At 50.9% G+C, this 20,914-nt stretch overlaps 1 protein-coding gene across 1 annotated transcript in view; it reads right to left on the bottom strand.

The window, feature by feature from the left end:
• Positions 1–20,914, bottom strand: part of LOC140392301 (protein CC2D2B-like) — a 180,997-nt gene that overhangs the window by 54,699 nt on the left and 105,384 nt on the right. The window contains exon 11 of the mRNA XM_072477616.1: positions 8,507–8,641. Within this exon, the coding sequence (XP_072333717.1) occupies positions 8,507–8,641 (135 nt within the window). The remainder of the gene's footprint in view (positions 1–8,506; positions 8,642–20,914) is intronic.

Here is a 20,914-nt window from a genome sequence, read left to right as displayed (position 1 = left end):
ACCCCTCCCCTCCCCCCAACCCTCCCATGGCTGTTTAAGCTTCTGGGTTGCTGTAGAGTAAAGGAGACAAGAGATCTGCTTCTCCACAAAACACCTTTATTTCTTTGATTCAACTTCACACACAAATCTCGAACAACAAATAGTGCCACCTGTAACCCCTTTATATATCAGTGACTTCTATTGGATAATTCTCATCAACTTAGTATTTAATTGGAAGGTCTGTTAACCCATCCCTAACAATGGCTGCCCACCCCAGCCAGGGCTGTCTCTTCCCCCACCGCCCCAACCAAGGGTCCCCTGCCCCCGCTGAGCACTACGGTAGCAAGCCCACCGCCGTTGGGCTCTTTGCCTGTTTTCAAAGATGGCTACTCACCTCCTCAGCCTTCGCTCCCCACAGAAGCCCTTCTGCCAGGTTCACATTTTTCAAAAGGAGTATTAATCGGCGCCAGCATGACCACTTGCTGGGGAGGTAGCTGAATCATGGGAAGCTGTTGGATAAGGGGTGGCTCTCAGTAATTGTATGGAAATTCTGTCTCGATTTTGGCATCTCCCGCTATTCACCGCCTTCTTTTCGCTTGAGCGAGAGCATAACGAAGCCAGAGAAGTAAGTCCTTAATTTCAGGTCTTGACCTTTCATCAGGCGCTCTTTTTCTCTATTTTCTGCTAACACCGTTTCTCTCACCACAGATACTGCCAATTCGCAGAGCATTTCCAGCAGCTTCTCTTTTTATTTGAGATTTCCAGCATGCACAGAATTTTGCTTTGAATTACTTTCTAATAAGTTTTGTATATGTCAAATTTCTAAAGAAAGATTGGGCGGAATTCTATTCAGGACTAAGCCCATTGAGGGGACGTGGAGGTTTCTCACTGTGAAGGTCAATGGGAAACCATGGCATATCTTCTATACCTGGCATAATTAATTATGCATTTGGGGATTTGCACCTTTTGTGCAAGCTTGATGGCACGTGTCCCGCCATCATACCCGGATGCCATATTTAAAAGGCACCTGACATTACTGGGGTGGAGGTCGACATCAGGCAAGGAAGTGAGACCCCGCTGACTTGCAGTTCCCCATGACCCGTGTGTCACCCCCTCCCCGCAACCATCATCGCCACAACACGCTTACACCCACCACCGCTATCCCTACTCCTCCCTCCCCCCCTCTCAAGGTTTATTCTATGAACTCAAGTTAACCTTTTTAAAACATACAGTGAACATCTTAGCAACCATCAATTCACATACAACTCCCAAAGAATGCAACACTAAGTAATCCTTAATAACTTCCCAAACAACATCCAGAAGACAAAAGAAACACCTTTTAACAGAAGCACATCACTACTGAGACTATTTATAATTCTGAATTCACCAAATGATCAAGGGATAGTCTTTTCATGGCAGAGAGATCAACAGTACACCTGTTCAGTCTGGCTTCAGCTCCAACACTGAAAACAAAACAAAAACACACCCTGCAGGAAACAGCCTAAAACAAAAGTAAAAAGCTGACAGACAGCCCAGTTCCACCCACTCTCTGACATCACTGCTGTAATATGAGCAGCCAAACATTTCTTAAAGCGACATTCTCATGACATCCCCAACCATCCCCCCCCCCCCCCTCCCACCACCCCACTCCCCTCTGGCCTGCGATTGAATCATACACCTTGTCTTGTGTCTTGCAGGAGTTCCTGGTGATGGGACAGACCCTTCTTGTGGCCCCCACCCCAAACCCCAGCCACAGTCAGAACCCAGGTACCGACCAGCAATGAGGATGACACCGACACAGATGGGAGCCATTGACCTGAATCCCAGGACACCCCGGGGTTCGAGTCCGGGGATGACACAGATTTCCCACCCCAGCTGTCTCCAACACCCTCCACCATCCCAGAGACACTTGTATTAGTGAAGAGGCTCCTGGGCACTATCTGGTGCACACCACACATATGGTCCGGTACAGCAGGAAGCAGAAACTCCTGAGGGGGCAGACAGTCGGAGGGTGGGCCAGCCCCAAGTACGTGCTGCCTTCCAGGTGGGTTAGGGCTTCTAGAACAGACCGTCGCATCGATTGTGAAGATGCAATCGCAGAGCCAGGGACTGCATGGGGGGTTGTTGGTGAATATCCAGCACCTGCAGGTGCAGTTGGAGGAGTCCAACTACATGCAGGAGCAGGAGGTGGTGCCGACCATGCATGCCACCAAGGCCAACACCGCACGAGTGGTGCCTGCGGTGGCGGCCTTTAGGGCGAAGGTTCCAGTCATGGGTCAACATGTCCAAGGCTTGGGCCATTTAGTGAAGGCGGTGGCCGAGGCCCAGGACAGAGCTACTCTTTCACAGGCAGCCATGTGCGGGAACCACCTGGACATTGCAGCGGCGCTCCAAGCGTGGGCCTGTCACAGCGGGCCATGGCTGAGAGCGTAGGCGGCTTTTCCCAGGCACTAGCGGACATGGCACAGACACAGAGGGAGGTGACCCAGTCCCAGAGTGAGATGGCGCAATCACTGGCTGTTGTGGCACTGACCCAGAAGGTGGTGGGACAGTCACAGCATGATATAGCGCAGTCCCAGACGGAGGTGGTCCACTCCCTGCGCTCCGTAGCCACGCGCATGTGAGCAGTGCTCCAGGACTGGCAGCGCAGGTGGCGGGGGAGCCTCGGGGGTTAGCTCCGCTCCTACACCAGTACCATGGAGTAGCCCATGTCCTGCCCATCCCCGCCCTCCTTGGCACCTCCTCCTCTAGCATGTCCCCTCTCTATTGCGTGATGTTGTGGAGGACGCAGCAGGCCACCATGATGAGGTTGGCCCTCTCAGAGTGGTCCAGGCACCTGAACCGCATCTTCAGGATGTCGAAGCACCTGTCGATCATGCCCCCGGTTCCGCATGAAAGGAGATCTCAGACAGGTCCCCACTCGCCATCTGGAAGATGCCCATGGTGTAAAGGTTCAGAGCAACCATGACCTTGATGGCTACTGGGAGCATTCCTCCACGGTGCCAGGTGCACCATGATCCAGCAGATATGTTGCATTATCCCCCTGCTCAGCCAGAGTATTCGATGGCACGCACATTCCACCAGGTGCTCGAATGACAGGCGCTGTCGGTAGGTGCACGGCCTCATGCAGGCCTCCTTTGCACCTCCTCATCTTCCTTGGTCTGTTGGTTGGCATGCTCACCATCCTCACCCGCTGCCAGCAGTCCCCTGGGGCAGGTTCCGTTGCTGCAGGGTCTCTCCCTTGAGTAGCTCCAACTCATACAGCAGCAGTGCATCCCCCAGGGCTGCGGTGACAAGGAGGAAGGCCACCAATCCATTGTCTGCAGGGGGTGAAAAGCCAACCTGTTGACATGGTGCGTACCCTGTGCCAAACCAGGTCCAATGGGCAACAGGGTGGCCCCAGTTGGCACTGCAGATCCCTTCCATTCTCCACACTCCTGGCTCTGTTGGTGCCCGGCACCATGGGGGCCTCTCGCCCTGGCGCCCATCCCTACTGCCAGGTAACCCGGTAACCCCATCTAACCTTTTTGGACACAAAGGGCAATTTAGCATGGCCAATCCACCTAACCTGCACATCATTGGACTGTGGGAGGAAACCGGAACAACCAGAGGAAACCCGCGCAGACACAGGGAGAATGTTCAGACTCCTCACAGACAGGACCCAAGCCGGGAATCGAACCTGGGACCCTGGAGCTGTGAAGCAACTGTGCTAATCACTGTGCTACCAGCAGGTACTCATACGGCCGGTGGCACTCTGCAGAACCAAGAACCAAGGTGGGTGGTCAGTGCACAGCAAGATGGCTGCCTTGCAGGTGCGGCAATGGTGGTCTGTGCCTGGATGCCCTTGCCCCGTGAGGGTTCACCCCGGCCCCACGGCCCGTTCCCCCCAGTCAGCACCCCCGCCCCCCTGCCCTGGCAGGGCACCCCCCCACCATCCTAGCCAGCCTGGCCAGAGCCAGGACCAGCAGTTCACAATTGCGCCTCCTCGTGCCCTACCAACTATCTCTCCCTCATCAGCTACGGTGCCTGCTTCCTGATTTTTAAAAGCACAAGTGAACCTCCCTGCCGGGAACTCCCCCCAGTGGAGGCAGAGAATCGCGGAGGCCCGGGAGAATACCAGGTCAGACCCGATAATGATATGCCAACGGCGTTTACTGTATGTACGGATTAGAATGCAGTGACACGCTGTCAAGGCACCGGAGAATTGCAATTTGGCATGAACCTGGCATCCACTATGTTTTGGCGTCAAAACCAATTCTCTGCCCAAACGCCTTTCCTGAAGGAGAATCCTGCCCAGTGTGTTTCTATCACATATCCTCACATTTTATGGGAACTTTTTAATTCATGATGGGCTTCCTGTTCGCAATTCTAAACAGCACTCACCTTTGCAGACCCCTTGGGGTCATCAATTCTCTTCCTGCATTAGATCTAGTCACCCCTCTTACAGTCACCCCTCTGCTAGCTGTTTATTATCGCTGTCTCCTCCCACCATGCCTTTTTCTTTAGGCTAACTAGCCTCCTCCTGTCTACTGGAAACATAACTGGCGGAATTCTTTGTGCCGGGACACGATCGGTTGTGTTCTACGACAGCAAAATTGGCGCCGTTCCCAGATCAGTCCACCAATCATTAATGGGCTAGCACCGGCACTACCATGGAACATGATCGATTCAAATGAAAACGGTATCTTCGCCGGTTTTGGGATTGATACATGAGAGGCTGACAAGCTGCAGCCGCATAGAAGCACTCCACTCCCCACATACACTCATCCCAGCCAACAAGATGGCAGCAAGGAGAGCGGCATCATGGTTCACCTACTCGAGACCCTACTCGAAGCAGTGGAGGCTAGGTGGGCTACCCTGTGCCCTGGGGTGGGGATGCAGTTGCCACCCGCTGCCGTGAACTGAGCCTAGGCGCAGGTGGGCGCGTCGTGAGCGCCATGGGCAACACCGCCAGGATGCAGGAAACTCCTCAGGGCAGCCAGGGTGAGTAGGTAGCACTGTGTCCGTGGCACCAACCCCCATTAACACACCGTAGCCCCAACCTTCCCCCCCCCCCCCCCACTCCCGGGGAGTGACTGAACCCCCACCCTGCACCACCAGCCATACTGGCTGCCATGGCCGGGTGCCCTGGCCATGAAGGCCACCAGCTGCCTACCCCCTGTGTTGCAAGAGTATGACTGACTGTGTGCTTTTAGTCTCCTCCAACCTCAGGAGAAGACGGTGGACAACTGCCGAGAGAGAAAGAAAACCAAAGGGGGACCTCAAGACCCACGGCCCCTCACCGCAACAGAGCAGCAGGTACTGGACCTGATTGGTGGTCCCGGGCAGATGCAGTCATTGGGGTGGAGGTTGGCATCAGGCAAGCAAGTGAGACCTTGTTGAGTTGCGGAACACAGTATAACAATAAGGGTTAAGGCACAAAGCTTTACATATTTGTTCACATTAAACACCTGCGCACAACATTGCAACCTTCCTCAGTGCTCTGTCAGAAGGTTTCGAGGGGTGGGCTGGTCAGAGCTGGCCGCAGAGGGTGGGGGAGGGGTGGGCAGATGTTAGGGATGGGCTTGGCCCAGGGACCGCAGTTTAACCAGTGCTCAGCACTCCGGTGTCCCACCCGCATCCCACACCACCCCCGTCCCCACCTCCGCCATCCCAGGTATTCAAAAGGACCATGTGATGGAATAGCCAACTCGAATGCAGGGGTTACCTAGGTGGACGGTGGAAAGTGCTACCGTGGGCAGGAGTTAGATGTTGTCGAACGATGTGGCGCACTAGGGCTCACCCAGAGCGGGTTGTCATCATCTTCCATCCCATGGACCAGACCAGCTGTTACTGCCAACCCAGGGCCCATCCCCCGTAATGAGGCAGGTAAGAATCACAGAGGGGGTTGTAAATCGGAGGGTTGCTTAGGGAGGGTGTTCATGGGAGGAGGTAGCCGGCTGGGGGGGGGTGGGGCAAAGGGATGTATGTGCCGCTGGCCAGTCCCCCTAGCCGGTGAACCGAGAGACAATTGGAGCGTCCCGTGCACATCGGCCCTGGTGCACAAGTTGTGTGGCCTTCCATGCTTGCCTGCGCCCCTGCCAATCCTCACCCCGTTCATCAGACGAGGCATGCTGTTCATCCCCCTCCTTCAGCAATTCTCCCCTCTGCTGCGCAATGTTGCTCAGTGGTTAGCACTGTTGCTTCACAGCTCCAGGGACCCGGCTTTGGGGGGTCACTGGGGTCACTGTCTGTGTGGAGTCTGCACATTCTCTCTGTGTCTGTGTGGGTTTATTCTGGGCACTCCGGTGCTCGTCAGATGAATTGAACATTCTCAATTCTCCCTCTGTGTACCCAAACATACGCCAGAATGTGGCAACTAGAGGATTTTCACAAGAACTTCATGTAAGCCTACTTGTGTCACTAATAAAGATTATCATTATTATTATGTTGTGCAGGACACCACGATATGGCAGACCATCCTAGCGCTATACTAGAGGGCCCCTCCAGAGCGATCAAGGCACCTGAACCGCATCTCTCGGATGCCAAAGCATTGATCGATCGTGCCCCTGGTCACAGCATGGGCGACATTGCAGCAGGTCTCCACGACTGTCTGTGGCCTCTGGATAGGCATCATCAGCCACAACCGCAGCACATAATCCCTGTCACCCAGGAAACAACCCCTCAACCAGAGGGATGCATCGAAGAGGTCAGGAACCATCGAGTGCACCAGGATGTACACTACACCAGTACCGGGCGCAGACACGCAAGATGGGCATCCCATGGTCACACAACAGCTGTATGTTCATCGAGTGCAACCTCTTTCAGTTTGTGAAGACCGGCCTGTCATGGACTGGTGCGCCTATACGTCAAGCACCCCCTGGACCTGGGGCATCTCAGCGATGATGGCAAACCCCATTGCCAGGCATCCTAATGGGCTCGGTCCACGTTGAATTTGATATATTGTGGCGACCGGGCATATAGGGCCTCCGCGATGGCATGCATGCACCTGTGCACCGAGGCCTGTGTGATTCCGGACACTCAGTGCCTGGAAGGACCCCATGGTGTAAATGTTCAGGGTGACCATTACCTTGATGGTGCCCTCTCCCATTCCCCCGTGGTGTCAGATGCCCCATGATTGGGCAGATATGTCACACTCTCCCCCTGCTCAGCCAGAGTCTTCGACGGCATGCCTGTTCCTGCAGGTCCTCGAATGACAGGTGCTGCCGGTACACAGGAGGCCTTATGCGGCACCTCACTCCTCCTCGGCCTGTTGGGCGGCCAGATCCCCATCCTCACTGGTTGCCACATGTTCCTCTGGGGCAGGCTCAGCTGCTGCAGCGTCCTCCTCGAGCAGCTCCAGCTCGTACAGCCTCAGTGCCGGGACTGCGGCGACTAGGATGAAGGCCATCATTCCTGGTTGGATTCCGAAGTCCGTTGTCTGCAGAGGGTAAAAGGTAGACGTGTTAGCATGGTGCATGCCCCCATGCCCAACCAGGTCCACCGGGCTACACAGTGGCCCCGGTCTGCACTGCAGCCACTGTCCCCGGATGTCCCCCTGACCCCTCTCCCCCATCCCCATCCCGGGCCGTTCCCGATGGCATTATGCCCACAGCACCTCTGGCCCCATCGGTGCCCAGCACAGTGGGGGCCTCTGGCCCTGCTGCCCATCCCTGCTGCCAAGGGTACCGGTGGCTGACACAACCCGTGCCAGGGGTACGCTCCGTTCAGCGTTCTCCTGCAGTGGCTATTGTGGCCGCTACCCTTGGGTGGCTTGCGTGCTGCCCCAGCCGGTTTGTGTTGGCTGATGAGGGTGGTGGTGGGAGGGGGAGGGGGGCTGCTGCAGTAGGGGCACGCATACAGCTGGTGTTACTCTTCATGACCTGTGGCGATCAGTGGGGTGTGCAGGCCGCGGCAATGGTGGTCCGTGCCCCTGGATACCTCAGTTCCCGTTGGGAGGGGTCACGCCGACCCAATGAACCATCACCTTTCCCGATTTCGGCGTCAGTCCATGGAGAATCCCACCCAATATCCTTCCTTCTCCTTATTGTCTGCAGGAAATGAAATGAAAATCACTTATTGTCACAAGTAGGCTTCAAATGAAATTACTGTGAAAAGCCCCTAGTCGCCACATTCCGGCACCTGTTCGGGGAGGCTGGTATGGAAAGGAGCACCTCCAGGAGGATGTTACCGAGTCATGGAATGTTTCTGCCTTTTATTGAACCATTCATCTAGTGTCTCCATTGAAATAAACCCCTTACTTTGAAGCACTTAAAAATGACATCTCACAGTGAGCAGCCAGCACTATACCCTGCTCTTAATTGGTTGGTTCCCTGGCCCTTACTCAGCCCTTCCTCGTAAAATCTTCTCGAGGTTGTCATCCACCCGACCGATAAAATTCAGGACATAATTGTTCATTCCACCCCCTGTCCATTTTGAGATCCAATCAAATTTAATCTTGAAATTCAGCTTAAGGCAAGTTATTCTAAAAATGTGATCGGCTGGTTTTAGTTGAGATCAGTATGCTTTTATGTCCAAGAATACTCACATTTTCATTATTGATCAAGCAATCAGCAGATTGTATTGGACAAAAAGCATTATACTGGTCATAGCACTCTCCAGTTTCTGGATTCCAAATCATGGTGTTCAGTTTTTCTTGAGTAATCACATAAGCTCCCAGTCCCTTTAAAATAGAAGTTGAGAAATTATGAATCAGAATACCCTTCAAATAACAATATTCAAAACCAAAAGTAAACACAATTGTAATAATCCACAGGAGGCAGGGGTTCCGTCACCACACCAGTATTTATTTGCAATACAAGAACAGCTCCAAACAGTGCTGCTAGCATTCCAGTCAACTTAAGACTGGGCTCACAAAGCCTACACAGGTGCTTATCTGGGCCCCCTCAATGAGTGATCATTGAGGGAGCTCATACTCCAATTGGCCAACCAATAATGCCAATTGGAGGTCATTACAACAATACTAAAATCTACAATAAGAAAATGAAAATAGAAAAACAAGAAAAGCAATAGTCAGGATGTGGGGCAGAACATAAATCAGGAGATAGAAAAGGCATGTAAAAAAGGCAATATTACAATAATCATGGGAGACTTCAATATGCAGGTGGACTCGGAAAATCAGGTTGGCAGTGGATCACAAGAAAAGGAATTTGTGGAATGCCTAAGAGATGTTTTTGTGGAGCAGCTTGTGACAGGGCCTACTAGGGAACAGGCAATTCTGGATTTGATGTGTAATGAGGCAGACTTAATTAGGGAACTTAAGGTGAAGGAACCCTTAGGGAGCAGTGACCAAAATATGATAGAATTTACCCTGCAGTTTGAGAGGGAAAATCTGGAATCAGATGTAATGGTATTATAATTAAATAAGGGTAACTAAAAGACTTAAGGGAGGAGCTGACCAGAGTTGATTAGAAAAGGAGTCTAGCAGGGAAGACAGTGGAACAGCAATGGCAAGAGTTTTGGGGGATTATTCGGGAGGCACAACATAATTCATCCCAAGGAGGAGGAAACAAGCTAAGGGGAGGACAAGGCATCCATGGCTGATGAGGGAAGTCAAGGAGAGCATAAAAGCAAAAGAAAAAGCATACAAAAAGGTGAGGATTAGTGGGAAGCCAGAGGATTGGGAAGCCTTTAAAAGCGAACAGAGGACAACTAAAAAAGCAATAAGGGGTGAGAAGCTGAAATATGAGTTCAAGCATAGCTAGTAATATAAAAGAAGATAGGAATAGTTTTTTTCAATATATAAAAGGTACGACAGAGACAAAAATAGACGTTGGACCACTGGAAAATGTGGCTGGAGAAGTAATAATAGGAATCAAAGAAATGGCAGACAAACTGAATAGTTATTTTGCATCAGTCTTCACGGTGGAAGACACCAGTGGGATGCCAGAGCTCCAGGAAAATCATGGGGCAGAGGTGAGTGTAGTGACCATCACAAAGGAGAAGGTTCTGGAGAACCTGAAAGGTCTGAAGGTGGATAAAGCACCTGGACCAGATGAACTACACTCCAGGGTTCTAAAAGAGATAGCTGAGGAGATTGTGGAGGCATTGGTGGTGATCTTTTAGAAATCACTGGAGGCAGGGAGGGGCCTAGAGGACTGGAAAGTGGCTAATGTAACACCATTGTTTAAGAAGGCAGGGAGGCAGAAGACAGGAAATTATAGGCTTGTTAGCCTGACTTTGGTCAATGGTACGTTTTTAGAGTCCATTATTAAAGATGACATCGCTGAGTACTTGGAAGTGCATGGTAAAATAGGATTGAGTCAGCACGGGTTCGTCAAGGGGAAGTCATGTCTGACAAATTAGGTAACAAGGAAATTAGACAAAGGAGAACCAGTGGACGTGATTTATTTAGATTTCCAGAAGGCCTTTGACAAGATCCCGCATAAGAGACTGTTAAATAAGTTAAGAGCACATGGTGTTAAGGGTAAGATCCTGGCATGGATAGAGGATTGGCTGACTGACAGAAGGCAGAGAGTGGGGATAAAGGGGTCTTTTTCAGGGTGGTAGCCGGTGACTAGTGGTGTGTCTCAGGGGTCTGTGCTGGGATCACAACTTTTCACAATATACGTTAATGATTTGCAAGAAAAAACTGAAGGCACTGTTGCTCAGTTTGCAGTTGATACAAAGATCTGTAGAGGGACAGGTAGTATTGAGGAAGCAGGGGGGGGGGGTGCAGAAGGACTTGGACAGGCTAGGAGAGTGGGCAAAGAAGTGGCAAATGGAATACAATGTGGAAAAGTCTGAGGTTATGCATTTTGGAAGAAGGAATGGAGGCATAGACTATTTTCTAAATGGGGAAATGTTTAGGAAACCAGAAGCACAAAGAGACTTGGGAGTCCTTGTTCAAGATTCTCTTCAGGTTAACATGCAGGTTCAGTCGGCAGTTCGGAAGGCAAATGCAATGTTAGCATTCATGTCAAGAGGGCTAGAATACAAGGAACGTACTTCTGAAGCTGTATAAGGCTTTCATCAGACCCCATTTGGAGTATTGTGAGCAGTTTTGGATCCCATATCTAAGGAAGGATGTGCTGGCCTTAGAAAGGGTCCAGAGGAGGTTCACAAGAATGATCCCTGGAATGAAGAGCGTGTCATATGAGGGACGGTTGAGGATTCTGGGTCTGTACTTGTTGGAGTTCAGAAGGATGCGGGGGGATCTTACTGAAACTTACAGGATACTGCAAGGCCTGGATAGAGTGGATGTGGAGAGGATGTTTCCATTTGTAGGAAAAACTAGAACCAGAGGACACAATCTCAGACTAAAGTGACGATCCTTCAAAACAGAGATGAGAGGGAATTTCTTCAGTCAGAGGCTGGTGAATCTGTAGAATTCTTTCCTGCAGAAGGCTGTGGAGGCCAAATCACTGAGTGTCTTGAGACAGAGATAGATAGGTTCTTGATTCATTAGGGGATTTGGGGTTATGAGGCGAATGCAGGAGAATGGGGATGAGAAAAATATCAGTCTTGATTGAATGGTAGAGCAGACTCGATGGGCTGAGTGGCCTAATTCTGCTTCTATGTCTTATGGTCTTATGGCAAGAAGGCTGAAATTCTTCCTCCATAAATTTGGTAGGTAGCCTATTAGAATGGTGACAAACTTTGGTGGGACACGGTTATGTCTGGTTCTAACTGGTGGACCTAGTTTCTGGAATTGCCTCGGAGGGCATAGAGCCTCTGCCCACCCATACAAAGCAAAGCAATCAACATAAGTCATGTGACTAGAGATTCATCAGGAACTGCAGTGCCCTTGCCTCACTGGGACTAAGTCTACAATGAAAGTCAAATATCTCAGAAAAATCGGTGGACTGGGCTCTTGAGGGACAAACATGGATGGCAGTGGCAAGAACATGGTCTGGAAGAGCCAACATTTGTCCATCAGGACACATCCCAGACTGGACAAAGATACCAGCTTTTCCAGTTGGTGAGTAGCAGGAACTTTTCGAAAATTAATTTACAGGATGTGGGCATCGCTAGTAAGGCCAGCATTTATAGCCCATCCCTAGTTGCCCTTCAGAAGGAGGTGATAAGTTTCGTTCTTGAACCGCTGCAGCCCTTGAGGTGTAGATACACCCACTATGCTGTTTGGGAGGAAGTTCCAGGATGGTGGCCCAGAGACAGTGAAGGAACGGCAATATATTTCCAAGTCAGGTTCCCAGGTATCTGCTTCTCTTGTCCTTCTAGATGGTGGTGTTCGTTTGGAAGGTGCTGTCTGAGGGACCTTGAGAAATTACTACAGTGCATCTTGTAGATGGTACACAAGGCTGCCACAGTTCATTGGTGGTGGAGGGTTTGAATGTTTGTAGAAGGGGAAGCAATCAAGCGGACTGCTTTGTCCTGGATGGAGTTGAGCTTCTTGAGTGTTGTTGGAGCTGTACTCAACCAGGAAAGTGGTGAGTATTCCATTACATTCCTGACTTGTGCCTTGGAGATGGTGGATTGGCTTTGGGGATCAGGAGGTCAGTAACCCGCTGTAGGATTTCTAGCCTTTGACCTGCCCTGGTAGCCACAGTATTAATATGGCTAGTCCAGATCAGTTTCTGGTCAATAGTAACTCCCAGTATGTTGATTGTGAGGAATTAAGCGTTGGTAATGCCACTGAATGTCAAGGGGCGTTGTTTACATCCTCTCTTGTAGGAGATGGTCATTGCCTGGCACTTGTGCTGTGCGAATGTAACTTGCCACTTGTCAACCCAAGCCTGGATTTTGTCAAGGTCATGCTGCATTTGGTCATAGACTGCTTCATTTTCGTTAATGGTGCTGAACATTGTGCAGTCATACGCAAACATCCCCAACATCTGACCGTTTGATGGAAGGGAGGTTATTGATGGAGCAGCATAAGATGGTTGGGGCTGGGATACTACGCTGAGGAACCCCTGTAGTGATGGACTGGAGCTGAAATGATTGACCTCCAATCACCACACCCATCTTCTTTTGTGCCAGGTATGACTCCAATCAGCGGAGAGATTTCCTCTGATTCCCATTGACTCCAGTTTAGCTCAGGCTCCTTGATGCCACATTCGGTCAAATGCTGCTTTGATGTCAAGGGCAGCCACTCTCATCTTACCTCTGGCATTCAGCTCTTTTGTCCATGTTTGAACCAAGGCTGTAATGAGGTCAGGAGCTGAGTGATCTCGGCGTAACCCAAATTGAGTGTCTGTGAGCAGGTTATTGTTGAGTAAGCGCCGCTTGATAGTACTGTTGATGACGCCTTTTAACAATTTGCTGATGATGGACAGCAGACTGATAGGGTGGTAGTTGGCTGGGTTGGATTTGTCCTGTTTCTTGTGTACAGGACACACCTGCCAATTTTCCACATTGCCGGGTAGATGCCAGTACTGTAGCTGAACTGGAACTGCTTGGCTAAGGGTGTATACGATCTCTTATTTTATCTTCAAATAAGAGTCAACGGTCCAGTTGATTGGAGGTGTCCAAAATACAACCATTCACCTTGATACACTTACATAAAAACTGAATCAAAATGTTGATCAAAATAATACGTAAAGTGGTCAGAACATAGTGAAAAGAGTTAAACAATAGCATAGAAAAATATTTTTAAAATTAGAAAACCAATAAATGATTCAGAATTTCATAAAAGCATAAATTCAGAACAAAACCTTAATCATGATGTCTTATTCTTAAAGAAATTCTGATTTATTTAAATAACTGTCTGTCACTTAGAAATTTATTTGTTTCATCAAACATTGGTCATTACTTAAGATTTACTAATGTCCATCAAATTAATTTAGTGTCTATGTGTGCCAACCACATGCGCCAATCTTACAAAGATAAGAGGCTGGATTCTCCCAAAATGGGACTATGTCCCCATGTCGGCATAAAAACGCTAGAGTTTTACTCTGGAGATTCCTGGGGAAAAGTGGAACTGATTCAATGACCTGCAGGGGGCTAGCAGGGACCCTGAGTAATTCACGCAGCTTTAGCTGCGGATACAAGCCCCCGCACTTCTGGTTTTGAGTCCGCGCATGTGCACGGCGGCGGCCTCCTGCAGCCGCACCGACGCCATGGCGGACTCAGACCGCGGAGGCAAACATAGAAATTAGAGCCCCCGATCGGGCGTGCGCCTGAAGATCTGACTATGCAGATATTAACCCCGGCTGCCTATAAGGCCCCCCCAGTGTCCGATCCCCCCCCCCCCCGCCCCACCCCCCACTAGGACGGCCAAGGACTGAGTCCACAACCGCCACGTGAGCACCCCGACCGGCAATGGGAGGTTAGTTCCACGACGTCGGGAACTCGGCTGGTCAGGAGCAGAAGATTGCTGGGCTGGCCTCTGCCAATGAGCCCCCAGCCACACGGACTACTCCGCGAACACACCGATTCTCGGGTCCCGGAGAAGCGCCGGACCAGCGCCCGGCATGATTTCGGCGTGAAATTCGATTCTCCGCCCAAATCGAGTTCGGTGCGGGGCTGCAGAGAATCCAGCCCAACGTGCTTGTATTAACCTTGCTCAGTACTTGATACATTTTCATTACTAAATATACTGAAGAACAATGGTCTATTCATTACATGAAACGTTTTGCAAGATTTCATGAAACAATGCGTGAATTCCTGCAGACATGGCAATAGATTATTCATTATCTGAAACAATGATTATCTTTCCACATTCATGGCCTTGTGCTTAATTCCATTCTGTGGCTGTGCATTCAATCAACTCTTAAATGCAGCAAATAAATCAATGAATCAATAATCTATCAGGGTGCAGAAAGTTCTGGAGCACAAGTCTTCAGTACTATTGCAAGGATATTATCAGGGCCTTTTCAGTGTCCAGTGCCTTCAGCCGTTTCTTGATATCATGTGCAGTGAATCGTATTGGCTGAAGACTGACATCTGTGATGCTGGGGACCTCCAGAGGAGACTGTGATCGATCATCCACACGGCACTTCTGGCTGAAGATTGTTGTGAATGCCTCAACATTGCCTTTTGCACATATATGCTGGGCTCCTCCACCATTGAGTAGAGCGATATTTGTGGAGTCTACTCCTCTAGTGAGTTGTTTAATTGTCCACCACCATTCACGGCTGGATGTGGCAGGACTACAGAGCTTAAATCTGATGCGTTTGTTTTGGACTCGCTTAGCTCTGTCTATTACTTGCTGCTTAAGTTGTTTGGCACACAAGTAATCCTGTATTAAGATATGGGAAGATGTCAGATGCCCCACTGGCCTCATGCAATACTAAGACATTGCATGCTTCAGTGGGCTTGGTTCTGGAGTGCACTCATGGGTGAGATCCTAGCATTGTTGTAAAAGGAATTTTGACCTTAAAATGTATTTCATATTAGTAAGCACAGTACTCTGGAAACAATTTCACAAATAGAAAAATATCCTTAACATACAAGTAACAAATTCATAAATAAAATTATTTTGCTCATAAGCAATTATTACCTATATTTGGAAATATACAGAAAATTTGATTATTGAATGTCAGCATTCTTGCTCATTCTTTGACATTCAAATCCACATTGAAATACAATAACTATCATCCTACTTAGAATAATCATTTACCAAAGTATCCTTAACAAATATTGGACAGGATTCTCCATTTGCCAACAGCAAAATCACAAAATGCGATTGGGCGGAGAATAGGTTCCTACGCCAAAATCGCGGCGGGTGCAGATTTGAATTGGTTTATTGTCACGTGTACCGAGGTGCAATGAAAAGTATTGTTCTGCATGTAGCTCAGACAGATCATTCCGTACATGAAAAAATCCATAATAGGGCAAACATAAAATACATAATGTAAATACTTCGACACAGGCATCAGGTGAAACATACAGGAGTGTAGTACTACTCAGTAGAGAAGATGTGTGAAGAGATCAGAACAGTCCATAAGTCGTTGAGAGGGTCATTTAGTACATGAAAAGAAAATACATAATAGGGCAACACAAAGTACACAATGTAAATACATAAAGATCGGCATCAGGTGAAGCATACAGGAGTGTAGTATCAGTCAAATCAGTCCACAAGATGGTCGTTTAGGAGTCAGGTAACAGCGGGAAAGTTGAATCTGTTTGTCCGTGTTCTCAGACTTTTGTATCTCCTGCCCGATGGAAGAAGTTGGAAGAGTGAGTAAGCCGGGTGGGAGAGGTGTTTCCCAAGGCAGTGGGAGGTGTAGACAGAGTCAATGGATGGGAGGCGGGTTTGTGTGATGGACTGGGTGGTGTTTCTCCGGTCTTGGGCTGAGCAGTTGCCATACCAGGCTGTGATGCAGTCAGATAGGATGCTTTCTATGGTGTAACTGTAAAGGTTGGTAAGAGACAATGTGGATATGCCAAATTTATTTAGTTTCCTGAGAAAGTATAGGAGCTGTTCTGCTTTCTTGGTCGAAGCGTCGACATGGATGAACCAGGACAGATTTTTGGTGATGTGCACACCTAGGAATTTGAATCTGTCAACCATCTCCACCTCAGCCCTGTTGATGCAGACAGGGGCATGTACGACACCTTGCTTCCTGAAGTTTATGACCAGCTCTTTAGTTTTGCTGACATTGTAGGAGCTATTGTTGTCATTATGGTATTACACCACTCCACTAAGTTCTCTATCTTCCTCCTGTATTTAAACTCGTCGTTGTTTGAGATCCAACCCACTACGGTTGTATCATCAGCAAACTTTTAGATGGAGTTGGAGCCAAATTTTGCCAATCAGTCGTGTGTGTAGGGGGTGTATTAGGGGGATATGTACGCAGCCTTGAGGGGCCCCCGTATTGAGGACTATCGTGAAGGAGGCGTTGGTGTTTATTCTTACTGATTGTGGTCTATGGGTCAGAAAGTCGAGGATCCAGTTACAGAGTGAAGAGCCAAGACCTAGGTTTTGGAGCTTTGATATGAGCTTGGCTGGGATTATGATGTTGAAGGTGGAGCTGTAGTCAATAAATAGGAGTCTGATATAGGAGTCCTTGTTGTCGAGATGCTCCAGGGATGAGTGTAAGGCCAGGGAGATGGTGTTTGCTGTGGACCGGTTGCGGAGATTGCGAATTGCAGTAGATCTAGGCATTCTGGGAGTATGGATGTGCTTCATGACCAACCTCTCGAAGCACTTCATTGCAATCGGTGTCAAGGCCATCGGACGATAGTCATTGAGGCATGTTGCCTGGTTCTTCTTTGGCACCAGTATGATGGTGGTCTTCTTGAAGCAGGTGGGGACCTCGGAATGGAGTAGGTAGAGGTTAAAGATGTCCACGAATACATCTGCCAGCTGGTCCACATAGGATCTGATTGCATGACCAATGACCCCGTGGGGGATATTGTGGGTGTTGCCCTGGGTAGAGGGATGGAGGCACCCATACAGCCGGTGCTACTCTGCAGAGTACCGTCGCCTTCCGAGGGTTCAATTTCAAGAAGGCCGATCTGACTTCAGAAGCTGTGACGGTGGGTGTGGTTTGTCCGAAGCTGCTAGGGCAGTCGACACTGGTGTCATTTGACATCAAATTGCGATTCTTCGTCACCTCAACAGCGGCATCAATGCATACCGGAACGCACGTACGCTAAACACCGTTTGCATATCATTAGCGGGACTGACCCGGTATTCTCAGTGCCTCCGCGATTCTCCGCTGCCGATGGGCCGAGTTCCTCACTTGTGCTTTTAAAAATCACGAAATAGGCGTCGTGGCTGATGAAGGATGGAGAGGAGATAGGACACAGGGAGGCTGCGGGCCGGATACTGTCCGGGCTAGCTGGGGTGGGGGGGAAAAGGGCGAGCGGCCAGGGTGATTTCCCCCACGAGACTGGGGAGGTGCCCAGGCATGGACTGCCATTATCGCAGCCATCTTGCTGCAAACCCACTGACCACCCACCTTGGCCCCTGGTTCTGCAGAGTCACACAGGCTGTATGGGTGCCTCCACCCCTCTACCCCCACACCACACCCTCCGCCACATCCCCCACTCCACCACACAAACCCAACCTGGCCACCACCCACAAGCAGCCCACGCAGGCAACACCCACAATATCCCCCACAGGGGCCGTGGTATATACACCTGGTGGGTGCAGTGCCAGCCGATGGTACCAATAGCACCTGGGATGGGTGCCAAAGCCAGAGGCCCCCACGGTGTCTTCCACCAACATGGCCAGGGGGGTGCAGGGATGGTGGGGGGGAAAATTCGGGGGCAGAGGCCTTGGTGCCAACCAAGGCCACCATTTAGTTATTAGACCTGGTTGAGCACCGGGGTACGGACAATGCTAACATTTTGGCCTTTTACCCCCTGTAGAAAATCTATAATGGAATCCAACCAGCCTTCCTATGAGTCCACACAGCCTGAGGGATGCCCTGCGACCGTACGAGCGGGTGCAGCTCGAGGAGGAGGAGGAAGCTGCAGCAGCGAATGGCAGCAGCGGAGCGTGCCGCAGAGGGACATGTGGCAGCCAACCAGGATGGAGAGTGAGCTACCCAACAGGCCGAGGAGGAGGTGCTAAGGGGGGGGCCGCATGTGGTCTTGTGTATACTGGCACCGCCCGTCATTTGAGGACCAGCCAGACCAGGCATGCTGAAGATTCCAGCTTGAGCAGGGGGACAGTGTGTCATATCTGCCGGATGAAGGCACATATGGCACCGCGGGTATATGGGGGAGGGCACCCGCTCCCGGTGGCCGTCAAGGTGGTGGTCGCTCTAAACGTTTATGCCACGGGATCCTTCCAGGCACCAAGTGGGGACCTGTCCGGAATCTCCTAGACGTCGGTGCACAGGTGCATCCGTGGCTTCACAGAAGCCCAATATGCCCAGGTGGCTCAATACATCCATTTCAATGTGGATTGAGCCGACCAGGCAACCGTGGCAGCAGTGTTCGCCGGCATCGCCAGGATGCCCCGGGTCCAGGGGGTGACCGATGGGATGCATGTCCCCCTATGAGCACCTGCAGATGACAGGCCGCACTACACAAACCGAAAGGGGTTCCACTCGATGAAAGTGCAGCTGATATGTGACCATCAGCTGCGCTTCATAAATGTCTGCACCCGATACACGGGCAGTGTGCACGACACTTTCATCCTGGCACACTCGACGGTTCGTGGCATGTTCGAGACAACTCCGAACACCCCCCACCCAGGCTGAGAGGGTTGGCTCCTGGGTGACAGGGGCTACCCACTGCCACCCACAGGGTCCAGCCATTTCCCCCCCCCCCCCCCCCCCCCCCCCCCCAGTCAGATCAGGCCAGCCCACCCCTCACATCTATCTGATAAGAGCACCGGGGCAATAGTGGTAACAGTTGTTTAATGTGAATGAATATATACAGATTTGTGCCCTAGTCCCTATAACCAAACTGTGCTCTGCTCCCATGCCAAATCAGCTGGTGTTTAACTTTCTGGTCTTACAGTCCCTAACGCTATACCTACGTGGTTCCCCAAATGTTACAGCAGGAATTGTGGCGGCCTGCCCACGACCTTCATCCTGGTTGGCGGCATCGTCTCGGGCGACTGGACCTGAATGGAACCAGCTGTTGCTCGGGTGTCCCAGGTGTCATGGTGCTGCCCTGTTCTACCCACTGCCCACCAGATGCACCAGGAAGAAAAGGGGGAGGGAGGGGAGTCTGTGTTGCAGCTTTCCGGCACCTCATCTGTGGGAGTCACCAGCAACGGAACCCCATCACCTCCTCCTCCCTTGGGGAGCCGGATGGTCCTGCACTACTCCTTGGGACAGGGGTGCGAGCGGAGCTATCCCCTGAGGCTCCCCCGCCATCTGGTGCTGCCAGTTCTGGGGGCCCGCTGTGGTCTCGACCAGCTTGCTCGCTGCCATTGAGCACAGGGAGTGGACCATCTCCATTTGTAATTACGCCACATCACTCATTGACTGGGTCTGTGCCATCTCCCTCTAGGTCTGTGCCACATCGGCCAGCACCTGGGCAATGCTGCCGACGTTCCCAGTCATGGCCTGCTGTGACTAGGCCATGCTCAGATGTCCAGGTGGCTTTGGCACATGGTTGCCTGTGAGATGGAAAACCTGTCCTGCGCCTCGGTCAGTGCCTGCACAGACTGCCCCAGGACTTGGACATGCTGATCCATAGCCACAACCATCGCCCCCAATGCCTCCACTGCAGATGCCGCCCATGCGGTGTTGGCCTGAGTGGTACGTACGGTCGGTACCATCTGCTTCTGCACGCATTTGGACTCCTCCAACTGCACCTGCAGGTGCTGAATGCCCGCTAATAACCCCTCATGTAGTCCTTTGCTCTGAGACTGCATCTCCACTATAGATGGGACTGTCTGTTCCAGAAGCCCAAAACAGGTCTGTACGGCAGTTATTTCCTGGGGGCGCCTGCCCTCCGACCATCCGTCCCCTCCTACCTCCATCTGCTATACTGGAGCAGCTGTGTGGTGAGCACCAGATAGTGTCCCAGGGATAGTGATATACATAAGCAATTGTACATTTAAATATGTTTTGAATCTGTGAATGGACAATATAACTGTACATGATATAAATTACTGTGCTATGCATATCACATATAATATTTATTGAAATGATGTATATATGTTTTGTTCAAAAATCTCAAGGAAAGGGGATGCAGTGATATGCATAAGCAATTGTACATGTAAATATGTTTGACCTCAGACCACAAGGTAGCAGGCAAGTTATACCGTATGACACTGTGGACGGGATTCTCCGACCCCCCCGCCGGGTCGGAGAATCGGCAGGGGCTGGCGTGAATCCCGCCCCCGCCGGTTGCCGAATTCTCCGGCACCGGATATTCGGCGGGGGCGGGAATCGCGCCGCGCTGGTTGGCGGGCCATCCCGCTGGATTCTCCGGCCCGGATGGGCCGAAGTCCCGCTGCTGGAATGCCTGTCCCGCCAGCGTGGATTAAACCACCTCTCTTACCAGCGGGACAAGGCGGCGCAGGCGGGCTCCGGGGTCCTGGGGGGGGGGGGGGGGGGGGGGGGGGGGGGGGGGGGGCACACAGAAGATATCCTTTGATAGCTTTCTTACTGACCTCAAG

This window comes from Scyliorhinus torazame, chromosome 16 (genome assembly GCF_047496885.1).
Source record: "Scyliorhinus torazame isolate Kashiwa2021f chromosome 16, sScyTor2.1, whole genome shotgun sequence".
NCBI classification, from domain to species: domain Eukaryota; kingdom Metazoa; phylum Chordata; class Chondrichthyes; order Carcharhiniformes; family Scyliorhinidae; genus Scyliorhinus; species Scyliorhinus torazame.
Note: the sequence above shows the minus strand (reverse complement) of the source record. Positions and strands in the feature narration are given on the sequence as shown.